Below are 16824 nucleotides of genomic sequence, written 5' to 3'. Positions count from 1 at the left end.
ATGTGACACCTCCTCCCCAAAAACCCACATTTATTTGCTTAATTTAAACACACAAACAGAGGAGGGAGATGCGGTGTTAAGATTAGAAGTTATTTTATGTGGATTCCTGACTTTCTTACTTTTTTTTCCTGGCTTGTAACTGAATGGTCGTGTAGTTACAGTTTATGCAGAATATCACAACAATTAATTCCCATGACGGCTTAGCCTACTTTGCGACACTCATCACTGGTTTGGTGGCTTATTTTATACTTAATAGTAATATTTTTATCCCCTGTTACATCACTATGCTGTCCCCATATTATTTCATATATAACACTTTGGTTGTTGTGCATCATGCAAGATAAAATCAGTTGAGGTTTTTTCTTTTTTTTTTCTTTTCCATGAGGAGGTTTAGTGATTCTGCTGCTGGATGTTGCGTTATTATGTCTGAAAACATCCTCTCGTCGCAGTTGGACTCAGCCACCTCGGATGCTTCTTTTTTTTTTTTCCTTTCCCGAAAACAACCACTGGTCTGCTCTCAGGAAGTCCTGTATGAATATTAATATGGATGCAAATGCACGGTGAGGATGCCCAGCGCTTGAACCAACGCGGCGCGCTGAGATCTGCGCATTTCTTTTCTTTTTTTTTTTTTTGTTTTGACGTTTGCTTTCTGCTCCTGCTCTTGCGCTGGAAGCATGCTTCTCTTGCGGAGGTCGTCTCGGAGGCTTTTTTCGAAACGCACAAGGATGCTGTTTGCAGAGGAACGTTTTGTAACGTCGCATTGAATTGCATCATGGTTTTCAATCAGATTTCACACCGGCCAGTCTCCACCGAGCCTCGGTAGTACAGTGCGCTGTTTATCATAAAAATGGAAGACCTTTCACGTCAAGAAAAGGCGTCAGTCCGGTGACATGCGTCTGAATATCTGATTTTTCCTCTCCACGTCAATTGACACATCTGGGAAAGGATTTTTCCCCCCTTCCCTCCCGTCTAGCAAGACAGCTGTGTCATCAACAACCGGCGTGGTTTTGTTGTTGTCTGATTTTTACGAGTCTGGGCAACTGGATTGGGCTATCGGCACATAGTCTACCTCTGCGCCAGCTATAGAGGCTGCACAGTCACCAAGGTACGTATCACACCTTCTTTAAAACCCCTGTTTTGCTCCATAAGTCATCGCATCAGTCGCTTGCACCGTGTAGCCCGTAGAACCAGCTGTCAGAGCCAAAAAACCCGCACTGTCTGCCTAATTAGCAGCAGAAAATATGATGCTGTATTGCGGAGGGACGTCGGGGCCTAATGGCAGCTTTTTACGCGTGAATTTCCCGGGATGCGAGGTTGACAGTGAGCCGCTGTGTCTCCACAAGCCCGAATTGTTCAACCTTGAAGGCTCTCAGCCCACGTCGGTGAATTTAAGGCCCGCATTTTAGCTCCAAAACACAAAAGAGCCGCGGAGAGACGGCGAGATTAGCCGCGCAGTGTAAACCCCACAGCCCCGCGTTTAAGTTCTGGTCGTGACAAGCCCTTATAAATATTTCACCAAAAAACAAGCCCCCATCAGCTGACTGGTGATGCTGGAGCATGCACGGTGTTTTTAATCAGACCACAGCCGAGAGAGAGCGGCGGAAGGAGCCGCTTTAATCTGCATGCCATGATGGAAAACATCTGCATGTTTACGAATATAGAGAGTCCGTAAATACAGCAGGGTTGTGTATCCGTGTGTGTTTGTGTGTGTGTGAATGGGCGGTATTACTCTGATTGTGAATATACGGGTGACGTGTGATGTGTGTTTGTGCGCAGCCAGGTGAGGATGTGTTGGCGCGTCTTTGAGGTGCGGGAGAGGCAGGCGTCTGGATGAAGGGAGCCACATCATTAGATGTTTTTTTTTTTTTTTTTTAAGGGAAAAGCCATCCTGTGGTTAATACACGATCAACTGCCGCAGTATCCCACCTCAGATCCTCTGTAAAACGGTTCAAAAGCGTCGAGGAGTTGTGAAATAATCGTGAAATTAAGGCTAGTCAGCACTGTTTTTTTTCCCTCCTCTGTTTTTTTTCCGGGCGTGACAACCACTCAAAATGAGCATCTCTCCTACTGAGAGGTTTCTCCTCCTTCACACCCCACCATATGATGAAGAATAATACAAAACAGCTGTTTTTAGACTGCTAAATACAATAATTTATTATGGTGGAGTCGTTGGAAGCTACATTTATCTGACTGGCCTTAATCTGTTTTTTTTTTTTTTTTTTTTTTCAAAATTTGCAGGAACAATCAGGAAAGGCTGAAATGTACCTTTTATTTTGACATGTGAGATCTAAGTTAGCAGCATGTTTCTTACAAAACAATGACAGTTTGCACTATTTACAATAATAGCACGCCTTCAGCTAGAAGATGGTGCACCGGCATGTTGGATTCTTACTTGAAATCGGGATTGAAATGAATTACTTGCCAGTCTCACATGACCTTGGTGCTGAATATGACAGAAGTCCGCCTATAAGTGGCTTTAAATCTCTCTTAAGGTAAATTGATGCACATAAACAGGATCTGATATGCGACTGTCTTGTGCCGTTTGGTTGAACCACTCCTCAGCGGAGAACAGAGCAGGGATGGGAGAGAGCAGCTGTGATTTCGGGGTCATCGAGTGCAGGCTGTGAGCTCCACGTACAGCGCAGTGTGTCTTGAATGCAGAGGAAAACTGGGGCTCACACCACCTGTCATTGACTGTTGTGCTCACCTGGTAATCCAGAAATTCAGTCCAGAAATGTGATTAAACTGGGAAATAGCACCTCTGTGTTGCAGCTCAGTCATTTTGTGCAGTGCAGCATGAAAGTAGGAAGTAGTAGGAAATAATTGGAGTATGTTTCATTCAAATCCCTCCCTCCTGGAGGATATGTCCCACTAAATCAGACTGTAGAGCTCCTAAAATACATGAAAAATAACCACAGACTTTGATTAAATGGAATTGAGCAGAGCTTGTTTTTGTTGTGTACTAATGGAAAGAATAGCAATAAAGTCTGGAGTGTTTTCAATAAAGAAGAAAGGTTTCTGACTATATTTGAGCTTTTTACTGTGAAGTGGATGATTCAGTTGCTCTAACTGGCAGTGTGCATCATGTCTGACTCCAAGAAGGATGAGAAATTCTGTTTTGAGGATTGAAAATACTGAAGCCGGAGAGGACGAGGGGTGGCCCACGCATGGTCATAAATGAGAGGGACTGATGAGGAGGGAAGACAGAGTGAGGGGACAGATAGATTGGAGACAGACTTTGCAGATGCTGACATTTTCAGCTCATTTCTCTAGTCGAGTGGATACCTCTGTCTTAGATGAGCACTAATGGATTTAGTTTTTTCTTTGGATTTCCTGGAACACCCAAACTGATTGTTTCCCCAGAGCTTGAGCAGCAGCAGCAGCAGGTCAATAGGTTAGTAAAAGTAGTACACGTGTCTACTACCGGCCAGTCATGCAGGTATTTCAAAATCAATACAGCTGCGATTGTGATTGGCTACCTCTGATATACATTGTTATTTCTTAAGGGGAGAACACATGCCTCCTCCGTCTGTGCTTTCACCATCTTGATTCTCTCGGCTCTGTCGGAGAGATATAGCGTCAGAAATGACGGAGGCAAGGTGTTTCTGCTGCAGCGTGTGAGCAATGTGAATGACTACCGTCAGTTTAAAAAAAAAAAGGATTTCTAATCTCTTCCTCTGGTATTGTGCATATTTAGTTTTCATCTGGACAGTGCTTTTTGGATTAAATCTTGCAACACTTTGATCTCCCATCGCTCTGCTCTACTTCCTCCTGCACTTACATGCTGACTGAATAACTAGTAAAAGTGATTGAACTGCTACAGAGTACTGTAGCTGAGGGGATTAGTCAATTAATCTATTTGTTGATTGACAGGACAGTAATCTGGAACAATTTTCATAATGGAATCCTTGTTTTAGTCATTTTTCAAATAGAAATTGTGAATAATACTCCACATTGTCATGCTCCAGCTTCTCAAATGGGAGGATTCTCTGCTTCAAAACTGAATAATTTCGACTAGGGGTTGACTGATACTGATACCAATTATTAGAGATCAAGTTGACAGATAACTGATATTGGAACTGACATACATTTGCAATAAATATGAAAAGCTCTGTGTTAAAGTTTAGAATCACTCGGACCTAAAATTTTATTTACATGCCTTTGTATATTTATGTTTTATGTGTCTTTAATTTAAGAACTTCTCAACCTTTATGCCTCAGGATTGATAGACTATTACTCATGATCAGTCGTGATCATTGCCATTCAAAGAATGTTGTGGCCGGGTATTGTTTGTGAAGTAGCTGCATCAGAGCCAGTAGCCCATTTTTGAAAAAGCTTATTCAATCAGAAGTCGTTTTTTTTTTTTCAATTGCTGAAAATCTCATCTGATAATCAGCCAAACTGATAATCACTCAACTCCTACTTTACAGTTTTGGTCAGACAAACATTTAATGACAGATACTCTTGAAATCTGCAAAGTTGTGCCAAGCATTTTTCCCTCGATTTCAATAAGTGTGACTAATTGTTACAGCCTGTTCTCTTTCTCAAAACGACAACATGACTGGTTTGTGTCTCAGAATGTGTACTGGTATCAGTGTTACTCTCATGCATCTGTTATGGTTGAGATGAATGAAAACTTTTAAAGTAAGACTCTGAGGAATTGAGTATGAACAAAGTTTGAAACATTGTTTTTTGTGTGCAGAAAGTGCATTGAGCTGTTTTATGGAGGGTTCTGCCTTAGTTTAATTGGATTTTTAAAAAATCCTCAGGGTGTTTTATGTATTGACAAAGTAGCAGAAATGTTTGAGTGACAATAATTTTTTATCTATTAATTATCTGATACACTACAAATATGGTATTCAAAAGATATTCATAGTCAATTATCTCTGTTTTTATTTTGTTCATCATTTTTAAAGGTTGTAATCCAGCTACTTTGCACTGTTTCCACAACACTGGGAAACTTATGAGAGACAGATTTAAAAAGAATAGTTCAAACTGGAACAACGGAAGCAGAGACGTTGTGTCTTTTAGCCCCTAGTACAACTGACAAATTTTGTTTGTAACTTTCTGTAAGAAATTTGAGGTTTCCAAGACCAAATTGAGATAAGCAGGTACATTTTTTTCAAACTTGACAAAGGTCCAGATGTAGCCACAGAGCATGCAGTTGTTTTCTCTGACAGAGAAACTGATGGAGTGAATCTTTAATCTTCTACCATAAAATTGGTTTAATTACCTGAAGCAGATTTTTTTTGTGTTTTGAGGTTACATAGATTCATCTTAATGACATCTGCTGTTGATTCAGATTATCCACAGCTTTGCTGGTGCTGTTTCAGATCGATGACATATCCCGAGTTCCCTTCAACCTCAACAGCAATCCCCATGTTTCTTGTTGCTCAGATCCACTTTTTCATGTACTTGAGTCTGTTAGAGTGTTGTTATAAATAGGTCTAAAGTTAAAAGTTCTCTCTAGTGGCTTCTTGATTAAAGGGCATGCCATTTACTGGCAGTGTCCTGGGTACAAATCCAGCCTTGGACATTGTTAGATGCCTGCTCTCTTTGTCTTCTGTCTTTGCTGACTCTTTACTCATAGACCGTCCTGTAAATCTCATTAGATTTCTTCAGCTGTGCCTCCCTCTTGAAATTCCTTCTTTCTCACTAGATACCATAAAGACAGATGCATTGTATACTCTCCATTTAAAATTGTATTTTTTCAGTGTCATTGCTTTGTTTTTTATATGACGCACTAGATGCAGGTTCTGAAAGAAAAAAAATAATGGCAAGATTTTAATGGACAGACTGCCCCTGTTCCCACCGAGGGAGGAGGAGGAGGGATTATTTTGCTCTATAGTGCTTCATCTGGGAGCTCCTTCTGCAGCCACATTGTTGGATGTCGTTTCCCTGAGTGCTCCTCACATTAAAAGCTCATACATGTCTGTCCGTTGTCTGACCGGAGGAAGACTTGGATGTATATGGCCAAATTAACCGATTAAATTTTAAATTAAATGCTCTCTTTAAATGCTTTCTCTCTGGATTGTAAGTATCTTACAGCATTCAGTTTTCACTGCAGTGTGTAGTCAAGAGTAATGATGTGTGGTAATGATTTCCTTGAGGCAACTCATCTTTGTTCATTTCCCCTCTGTTTTCTTCTCATTAAACCTTTCTAAGTCATTTGCGTGGTACCATGCAAAATAAATAAAGTTAGGAGCCAACAGTTACTCCTCTCTTGTTGGCACAGAGGTCTCAGTCTGAAGCCATACTAATCACCACCTATTTATCTGTATCTTTGCATATCCACCACACAAACAACATGGGACAGAAAACCAAAATATTTTCATATTTGTGTGTCATTTATATCATTTTATTTCACAAAGCCTTTAGCAAAGTCATTTCAGTGTCATGTCAGAACAGTAATTGGCAGGAACTGAAATTACAGCAGGGACACATTGCAGCTTTTTTTGAATTATACATGTTTAGGCATGCATAAATGGACCAAAGTGGTCCAGATTGTTGTGCTAATGTCCCTGCTCTCATTAATGTGCCACATTTATGCTGAAGACCTTCAAAAGACCTTGAATAATGATCACGAAGTCATTGGGAGGCAGTAACATGTTAAACGTGGCACTTGTATGTTGCAAACAATGAAAAATGTCTTATGTTCCACAACATCGCTGCCCTAACATGTTATGGTTTTGTGTGAATACACGACTCTAAAACTAATAGAGAGCATTAATGGTGTTTGAGGCATCTCACAGTTATAATTTATTGTCTGCAACATTGCTATAGTTCACAGTAAACCAGCAAGAACTCAGAGAACAGCGACTGTGTGTGAAATAGGTGATTGTACTCAGTGACTTCAGAAATGCAAATCTGAATTGTAGTGTAACTTAAGGATGCTTTGTAAATGTCACAGCAATCTTCCTTTGTACTGAAAGGAATCCCAGCTGCTTGGCTAGTTGGCAGCAAAGGGAGCTCACTGATTTCAAACACAAATGTATGAGAGGTTTAAAAAGCAGCAACACTGAGGATTGTAGGACTTGGGGGCTCTTACTTCATGCAGGTTTGTAGATGAGAGAGTGATTTTATTTATCTACATCACTCCCTCTCTCAGGGGCTAACCATCCTATTTCTGTTTAGCAATTTTTAATTGCATTTTTAAAAAAAAAAAATCATTATCTCCATAGTAAATTTCAATATTGGGCAGAGTAACTTGAATATTTAACTGACCCAATTCAAAGTGGCTATTTTTTGTAGATGATTATTGGCAGATTAATCCATGTAACTTCAGAACAAAATGCTGAAAACAAGACATTGGTGCATCATAAACAGTAAATTGGTGAAGCTCATATAGAAGAGGTGAGCCTGTACAGGTGCTACACTAAAAGTTTTTGGATGTACGTCTCATGACTACTTGATTACTAAAGTCAGTGATATTTTTCCATCTCCTATTTTGGCCTCGTGTCCGATGCAACTACTAGAGTAAAGTGTAAGAAAACACTGCCTGGATCAGGCACCCTGCAGTGCATAATCTGCTATCACCTGCCATTTGCCCCAGTTAGTGCCTTTTCATTTCATCACTGCCAGTGCAGTGAACAGCAGGAATGACAAGAATAGGAATTGCTCAAGCGAGACCCTGAGCTGAAAACCCGGCAATAGCACCTGTATGGCCAATAAAGCTGAACATTTGACTACTTTTCTTGCACCTCAGCTTGAAGTACAGAGTCTTAAAATGCTCTTTAAAAGGTCTGACTTACTCATTATCGACAACTATCAAAAATACCTGATGTGATTTTATTCACAAGTGAATCCAAATGAAAACCACTGAGGTGGTGGTGTAGTGGGTGTGATTTACCAGCTATTAACTTTGCCGGTGTTTATTTTCTCAAATTTGCTTTTATATGCTCATGTCTGAAAGTCTTCAAACATCTCGTCTATTGAGTTACTGCCATGCTGGTGAACACTGTGGGGTGCAGATAGCCTGGCCATAAGAGACATGATCTGTATGTAATGAGATGAATGAGTGGGAGAGCTGTGTGTGGGCATGTGTGTGCTTATCCTGTGCAACCTACGCTATGACTCGGTAATCGGGGGATTTTTAGCACGAGGAGTAGGCTGCTTGAAACGATGGAAGACCACTTGTGGCCTACCTGGCTTGGCTAATCACACCAACGCTGCTGGTTCATCTTTCAATTAAAACAACAGCGGGGTTATTGTAGTAATAGCAACATGTAGTAAAAGCAGCGTGACTTATTGGGGGAGTTCTGATTCTTTTTTGGTATGTGGTAATGTTTTGATTTTTGTTTCCATAATTCATGAGCTGATTTTTGAATAGAGGTTATCTCAGTCCGTTCTTCATTCATCAGCATATAACTCTGAATGCTGCTCTGCAGCCAAGGCTTTCAAAGCCAATTTTGTTTTTTGTGTGTGCATGTACTAGCTGTGGGAAGATATGAGTCAAGCCCACGACGAGCTGCTGTGAGGCAAATCATATGTCTTGCTTACAGTGATGTTCAGCTGATGCCTGTTTTGCTTTGGGCTATTGGACTTTGCTTAATTGTTGCTGAATAGTTTATGAGGTTTGTCATGTTAGGGCAGGGACAGCCCACAGTGCTGTGGGCTATCATATTTTGAGCTTTTGTATAGGTGAATCAAACAAATGTACAATATGTGCTGTGAAAACATTAAGTTGTTACCACATATTTCTACATGCAAGTGCATCATAGCATCATCGGTTTTATGCGTCTGAGTTTTTTCATGCTAATTTAAATATATATAATATATAAATCTAAAATAAGACATTAAACTGAACAAACTGGGAGACAGGCAGTATTGCAGGGTAATCCACATCTAAAATAAGTCAGATCTTGGTTAGAGGAGGATGCTGGCTCAGTGAAGCGTGTGCAGCTGCAGAGTGGAGCTCTTCCCCTCATGCACAAGCGGGAGCATGAAGGAGTTTTTCAGTTCTCACTCTTTTTCCCTGCAGCGCCATACCTCGCAGTCTGGGTTTTAGCAGCCGGATGAAAAGAGCAAACAAAGGGTTAGACTATATCTTTGTGTATGATGATCGTCTCGCTCTCTTTTTTTTGTTATGGATAAACTCAAAGAGTTTATTTGCATGCGGTGCTGAATAATTTTTCTCAGATCCAGACTATCTTGAAGGGATCCTTGCGATTTGGCACCCTTCCGTCGTACCACATCAAGTGACGGTGCACATGCCGCTCACATTCTGAACATCCTAACACATGGCTTTCTGCTGATTTCTCTGCTCAGGCTTTGGTTCTTCTCCATGTCTCGCCCCACATGTCATTCTTAGGGCAAAGTCTGCCCTGCCTGCTTCTTTCGTTTTGTGATATGATGTGGTATTTCCACAACGTTTTACACTTTGTGTGTGCGGCATGAAAGTAAACAACATTCATAGTGGTTGAAAATCTGTCCAGTGCTGTATAAAGGCTTGCAAATCTATAAGCTGCTAAGTGCACTGGGTCACCTTGGTTACTGCAGATTCCAGCAGAAGATGATGAAGGCAAGGGCAAGCCAAGGTGGGAAAGGGAGACTGGGAGGTCATCGATTTGCTGCCTCTTTTTGACCACGAAAAACTGATAAAAGCTGGGCTATTTGTATTTATATTGTGTATTTTTTTCCCTGTTTTATTTTTTGTTCTGTAGCAGGTTACACCACATATCTGCTACTCTTTACATTTTGAACTATTCATGAGCCACGCATTGTACGGATGTTGACTTATACACACACATGCCGGAAATAATAGATTAATTTGTTGGCAGAATAGGTGCATTGTTGAGACAAACGTCAAGCATTTCTGAAGGTTTGTTGTGGCTCAAGGCCGTGTCCTGGTAGCACGGGGCATGAAGGATCAGGAAAAGCTTTTTGTAGGATATTTTTGGTAGCAGTCCATGAAAGATTTAGTGATCACTCAATTTGTACAACGCTGAGGAGGAGAATCCAAAGTGTGCGGTGCATGTATGTTTAACTGAGTGTATTTGAGGTTTTTTATGTTGGTATTTTCATGAAAAAAAAACCCACAATGATGCAATGTTAGATTAATCACTCTTCAAAAACACTTCGGTTTGGGGTCTTTATTTTTGTTTCATGCCAAAAACATGCGATCAAGAAAAAAATTCTGAAAATTCCTCTACGCCTCTCATGTGCCTTCCATCCCTGGCCCTGGAATGATACATCCTCCTCCTCCTCCTCCTCCTCCTCCTCCTCCTCCTCCTCCTCCTCCTCCTCCTCCTCCTCCTCCTCCTCCTCCTCCTCCTCCTCCTCCTCCTCCTCCTCCTCCTCCTCCTCCTCCTGTCCATTTTCATCAGCCACAGGCGTCTCACTGCACAATGCAATATTGTAGAGAATTTAACACACAACAGCAGCACATGAAAAGAAGTTGCTCCAGCTGCAATATGCCCCATATAACCTTAAGGTGAAAATTGTGGCTTCAGGTTTAGCGTTGCTCTATGGGGGAATTATTTGAATAATCTCATGTTTTTCTTACCCCACTTCTAAACACATATGAAATGCTCGAATTCTCACTCCACACAGTGCCTTTGAGCCTGATCAGAGCAGCATTTTAACATTTTATAGCAGATCTAGGCCTGAGGAAATCAGAAGTGAGTGTGAGAAGACTGAAACAGGCTAGAGCAAAGGCAGGCTTTACCTAAGGTGTTTTTTTTTTCTTTTAAGAAGACTTAGATTGTTTCTGCTTGCATCGTAACCAGCGTGTTAAAACCCACTAAGCATTAGATATTGCTTGAGAGGTTTTCTGCCTGCAGGTCAGCCAGGCTGTCTGAAAGAGCAGAAGTCAGGCTCTACATGTATAAATGACTGTAACATCCTTGGTGTCTGACAGAACCAGATGTTTAAAAAAAAAACTTCTCCTCTGAAAAGGATTTATTAAGTTAAGATCAATGATAATCTTTCTTAAATCCCAACTCAGTGCTTCTTTAGATCCCAAACAGACATCTTAGAATTTAAAGGTCTGAATGTGACAGTGTTCCTCTGTTCGGATGTGTGAAAGGTGGACATCCTGTCCACATCAGAACAGTTCTGGTGAAGTTGACTGGGTGTGATAGAGCATAAATTATCTCACCGACCAAATGTTTTGAACAGCATTTCCCACTGCAAGTTGAGCTTTGTAAACAAAGTGTGAGAAATCTGGCCATTAACATTTTGCAAGCATGTTTGTACTTTCAAAAGTCAGTGTTAACTTTCGGAAAATTAACTAGTCATCATCACTTTGTCACGCACCATCTTATCTTGATTTTGCTTGGCCGAAATAATTAATTCATACCATTCAATAAAATGTACAAAGGAATAACACAACAGTTTCTTCTGTAACTGAGATGCGCCCTCTTTTCTAACTCAGCCTTCCAGCACCTCTAAAGTCACTAATTAAATAAATGGGATAAAACATGTTAATTAGTGATCCTCAGAGATGCTGGCAGGCAGATTCTGTTACCTGTGGACGTAGCTATAGCCAGACGAGCTATATATTACAGCTATATATGACACTGCTATTGATCTTCTTATCTGACTCTCAGCAAGATATATAAATATTGCACTGAAGTTGTGATTCAGTAGAGTAGAACGCAGCACATTAACTTATTACCATTTTTTAATTGTTATTGTTACTAACAAGTAGTAGCAGATAATAATAATAAATTATTATTCTGCATTACTAATGATATCAATAGACGGGTATCGTTGGTACCGCCATGTTATGATGACCCCTGGTCACAAGATCTACCCACATCGTGCCTTTACTAAGTTCACAACAAATCGGTACTTCATTTGGTTATAAATAAGTCGATTTAAACTCAATGTTGACTTGCAAAATAGCACCATCAAGGGCAGAAGATAAGGGAATGCATTCTCTCTGGAGCACAGTAGTCAACAAAGATCAACATTTACTTTTCACGTTACCCAAGCCTCTGCTCTTGAGATATATTTAATAAAGGAAAATAAAGATTATACACAAATGCTAGGGGACCGTTTGCTCTAAATGATGCACTCAACAACACAGACCATAGCAACACAGAAATCGCCACTCCTGCTACAAGTAGACAGAATGAAATTATTTTGGTTTTTTTCGGTCTTTTAAGCTGATGCAGATAATTTTTTTCAGTCTCGGCTCTTTATATTCAGAAGCTAAAAAAAAAAAACAAATACACATTGCTGTGCCTGCAGTGATTGGTTTATTCAGACGGCACCGGATTAAGTTAATTTCTCATGAGTTAAATCAAATCACAGCCACAAAGTTGTCTCAAACAGACAGCTGTCATGGTTTGCGCTGAAAGAAGCCATTTTACCCAAACGAATCATGTTCTTTTTACCTAGTTTGTCCAGAACATCCAGCACAGGTGAAAACTGGTGTTTAACCAGAAACACATGCTGTTTCAGTATTTCATTTTGAGCATCAGCAGGTGATGGAGGTAATCCCCAAGCTTAAGTTGTTGACATTTTTTCACTTTAATGTTGCTGTGTTGAAACACCTCCACCTGAGATTCAGGTTTAATAACTGGCATTCTTATTTCTTGCAGTTGATGTGATTCAGCTGACAAAGAAAAGAATTCAAATTACCCGAGAAACACATTTAATAAGAGTGCCATGTGTGAATGTGTTCCATTTTCTCACGTGGCTACGTAGTCGCCTATGTAACATTTAGAGAATGTGCTGCTCAGTGTATATTTAATGTTAGCAGCAGAATTGCCTGGTTGCCAATGGATACAGATGCTGCCGCCATTTATGAAACATACGATGTATTGATATAGGAGGAGAAGGTGCAAATGAAGCTGCAGTGTTAAGTTAACCCAGGATCATCACATATGATGAGGCTGACGTCCTGCTTTGTGCATATTCAGTGGCTAAGGAAGAGATGCATGCTGACAGTGTTGCTAGGAGACCACACACAGTGACTAGTGTGAGAGGCTTGATTTCACCTCCCTCCCCCATTCTTGTAGTCTGGCTGCCTTTCACTGTTTTCTATCCTCTCTTCCTTGCAGTTGCCTCCATTTGCTTGTTCCCACCACTCGAATATTCCCTGTTTTGATATTCCCCTCCATCAGTCCGTCTGCAGTACGTTTTCCGCCTAATCATATTTATCTTCTTCCCGGCTTGATCTCTCAGAGACTCTCCATTTATTGGCTTCCCCCATTTTTCACCGAGCCCCCTCCCATCTCCTTCCCGCTGCCTCGGTCTCTCCTCCTCTCTGGCTGTGTGCATTTCAAGCTGCTCATTCTTCCCCTGAACCGTTCGCTCCATCCTCGTGCACCGCTTCCTCTCTGTTTGTTTCTCTGGCTGAGCTGCAGCGCTGTGACTGACTCCGGTGATGTGACTGTGGGGTCAAAATACTGTACAGTGGTGGACAGAAATGGCTCAAGCATATGTTTATTATATTGTATTTTTGAAACATATAAACTAGATCACTGATAAAGTGAGCTATAAGCATCTGCTGGCGTACAAAATCCTCATTTCTTTCCTACTTACTCGCTCGCTGCATACTGAGTTACAGAGTTTGATTACAGTAATTTGCTAATTAATTAAAGCTTGAGTAGGCGCAAATCTGAACATCTTACTACATTTAAAAGTATGCTAGTCCAAGAACTGGATGTGCAGAAGAAGGAACACAATGACTATAGTACAAGATGTTTTATACTATATGCTTATTTAATCTAACTGCTCGTATTCAGTTTTTGCAAAGGCAAGCATATGTCATGAAAGCTTTTTTCTTTCATCATAAAACAGGACTAAGGCTGGCATTTGTAGCAATATTTCAAATTAGATTTTTGTACATGTCCACAAAACACAAAGGGATATTATACCTATAAGTAGCAAAATGTGTATTTTGAATACGTTTTGTAGAAATGTTGCCCTTTTGTCAAAGGCCAGGCCAGTGTTATGATGTGTTCCTGCACTCTGCAGTGTTACTGCCTCACTCACAGCGAGGTGCAGCAACACTACTGGACCACTTGCTGAGGTGAAGGCTGGAGGGCAGAGGGCTGCAGCACAAAGCCTTCCAGAACTGTTACATTCAGAAGAGGAGATAGAGGCAAAGATTTTAGGTGTGAAATTCCCTTAAATGTACAGTGAAAGGTTATTCTTTGACTGCACAATGTTTTACCTGTAACTTTGCTCTTTCTTACACTCAGAGATCATACTCCATCTGTTTTATTTTTCCAGATTTTCTTTAGATCATGATTTCTACTATAAATTTCCTGTCATCGGTAAGCCGCACTCAAATCAGCTGCTGAGCATTTGCAATTACTGCTTCACACCCTGTGTGTGTTTTGCGTGTATGGGGGGCTTTGAGTATGTGTGTGTGTGATGTGTTTGCTTATGTGCATGAATGAGTAGTCTGCAGCGTTGCATGCAGATCGAGTTACATGAATCATGGCTCCATCTGCCTCCTGGTTCTAATGAGGAATTCAAGCGACTCCTGACCCTACAGATGCTCCTGGAACAACTTGCTAAACGCTCAGAATTTATTCAAGTTTTAAAGTGGCTCTCAGGATTGATCACAGCCACATTATATGAGTGCACTGCGCGTTTTGTGTGGTCTGTAAAAATGATGTTTGTAGCCCAGTTTGATGAGACCAATCTGCCCGTAGATGTAAGATGTAGGTCTCCTGATTCTTTTAGCTTGGCTAATGGTACACCAACCCACAGCATGTAATGCGACAATTGCGGGGCTGCCTGCTCAGCTGCCAGATCCTAGAAGCCGAAATCAAAGCTCCATTTAACAGAAGCCCAACCTACAGTTGCAGCTCCCTAACCTAATTAACATTGAGTCAGCAAGCATGGCAGCAGCAGTGGTCGAGGTTGTGGTCAGGGCTGTGGGATACAAGAATAGCAGTAGCCACGCTGACACACTGGATGACACACTGGGCCGTGACAAAAGAATCACACACAGCTACACAGATCAACATGCCGCCTGGCACAGGTGACAGCGACTGCTGCTCTCACTGTGTATTTTTTTTGTCCTTAGAAAAATGAGTTTGAGACGTTGTACTTACAGTAAAGATGCTACACAGTTGGTGGTAAATGTGGCTTAAGTTGTCCTGAATTTTTACAGAATTAGTAGAACCATTTTACAGCTGGAAAATGTAAATGTCATTTTTTTATGCCCTTTTCATCAGAGGAGCATAGAAGCATAATTCAGATCCCATTAAAGTGAATTTGCATGCAGTTTCATTGTAACATGTTTTGAATGCACAACTGTGAATTTAAAAGGTATCATATGGAGAACATAATTTGTTCTACTTTTTAATATTTTCTGCTCTGTGAGACAGCCACGGCAATATGTACAATTCAGAAGTATTAACCAGCAATGTTGCACACAATCTTAGCTTAATGCATTTCATCTAAAATGAAAGTGTGCCCTGGCAACGCTGTTCAACTCAACAAACTAATGCCAGAAGCACCAATGATAATTCTTCAGTGTGCATTACTAAAACACATTCAGACTCTGTTTCTATTTATGATGGAAAAACACTAGCATCATGCATCAGCTGACAGCTGTGCTTTTCTTAGCCAATTGTGTTGCACACTCGCAGTCTCCAACATGAAAACACTGTTGGACTCTCAGATATCTGCCCCACAACAAGCCTGACTTCTCATGGGGTGAGCGTGAGTAGGAAGCTGTGCATGCGCTACATATGACAAACCACATTACTGTCTGGCTAGCAGACAGGCTTAGATAGGCCATCCCAGGGCCTGCAGCCAAAGATGCTCCGCAGCTGAGTTACCATGCTTACTCAAATATTCATAACTGGATAATGAAAGTATAAATAGTTTTCATGTGATAAACGAGAGGTTGGGATAAACAACACTGCAGCCTCCATCATCATGCATCATTGTGTCTTTACTGTGGCGGCTGCCAGTTGGAGTAATGACCATGATTGTTTTCTGTGACCCCCTTAAAGTTTTGCCAGTTATTCAGGTTTGATTATTTGGGTTTCATAGTGTGTTGCCACGTCACAAAGTAATCACTGTCAATCTTGTCAGTAGACTGGGAAGCCGTTAAACATATTTTTTAATGATTAATGTGCTCAAACATTTCCCTTGTTTCTTCTTTTTTTTTTTTTTAGAGGATTGCTGCCTGCAACATACGTCCTATTCTCCTGAGTCCTCTTCTATACCATGAGCTCTGGCTCTGCCCAGGATGTGGCAGTCGAGCATTTCCTGCGTGACATAGAGAGGCGAAGCAAGCGGCTACACTGCGCTGTGATAGGCTGCGAGGAGGAGCGACCCCGCAGCGACATGAACCTGCTGTATCGTAAGAGCCGTTTGGACTGGAGGCAGAGAGACCAAGAGGGAAGTAAAAAGAGGTGAGTGGATCAGCTTGCAGGAGCTCTGCATATATGGGATTACAATATGGTTCACTTCAGAGGGAATATAAACCTCTTATCCAGTTAGCGTATTTCATTTCAAAATCTTAATTCCAAGCACAGTTCATGAAGTCAGAGAGGTTCGCCTGAGAAACCTCATGCAAATTTGCATAGCAACAGTTCAGAATGAAGTTAATATGTTCTGTAGATGAGATAAATTAATATAACATCAGCCAAAATGTCAGAGGGCAAAAACTGGCTGAGAAAATTTAATTTTATCAATGCATATGTAATTATTTGGTCTTTATGTTACGTTCTTTAGGCATAAGGAGAATACTTTTTTCATTTGCAGCAATATATTCTCATATATTCATTGAAATCTGGTACATTCACACCTTCAGCAGTTGTCCTATGAAGTGAAAGGGAGTTAAAAATAAACGTTTACTTGTTATATTTTATGAACTTAGATGGTGTAAATGTTAAATAGATA

The 16824-nt window shown here is 40.8% G+C and overlaps 1 protein-coding gene across 1 annotated transcript in view; it reads left to right on the top strand.

Moving 5' to 3' along the window:
- The first annotated feature begins 272 nt into the window (after positions 1–272).
- Positions 273–16824, top strand: part of LOC111577659 (neuronal tyrosine-phosphorylated phosphoinositide-3-kinase adapter 1) — a 29513-nt gene continuing 12961 nt past the window's right edge. The window contains exons 1-2 of the mRNA XM_023284036.3: positions 273–1105; positions 16095–16334. Coding sequence (XP_023139804.2) covers positions 16147–16334 — 188 coding nt within the window. The 5' untranslated portion in view covers positions 273–1105; positions 16095–16146. The remainder of the gene's footprint in view (positions 1106–16094; positions 16335–16824) is intronic.

This window comes from Amphiprion ocellaris, chromosome 14 (assembly GCF_022539595.1).
Source record: "Amphiprion ocellaris isolate individual 3 ecotype Okinawa chromosome 14, ASM2253959v1, whole genome shotgun sequence".
Classification (NCBI taxonomy): Eukaryota; Metazoa; Chordata; class Actinopteri; family Pomacentridae; genus Amphiprion; species Amphiprion ocellaris.
The sequence above is the reverse complement of the archived record's forward strand: the minus strand, read 5'-3'. Positions and strand labels throughout refer to the sequence as shown.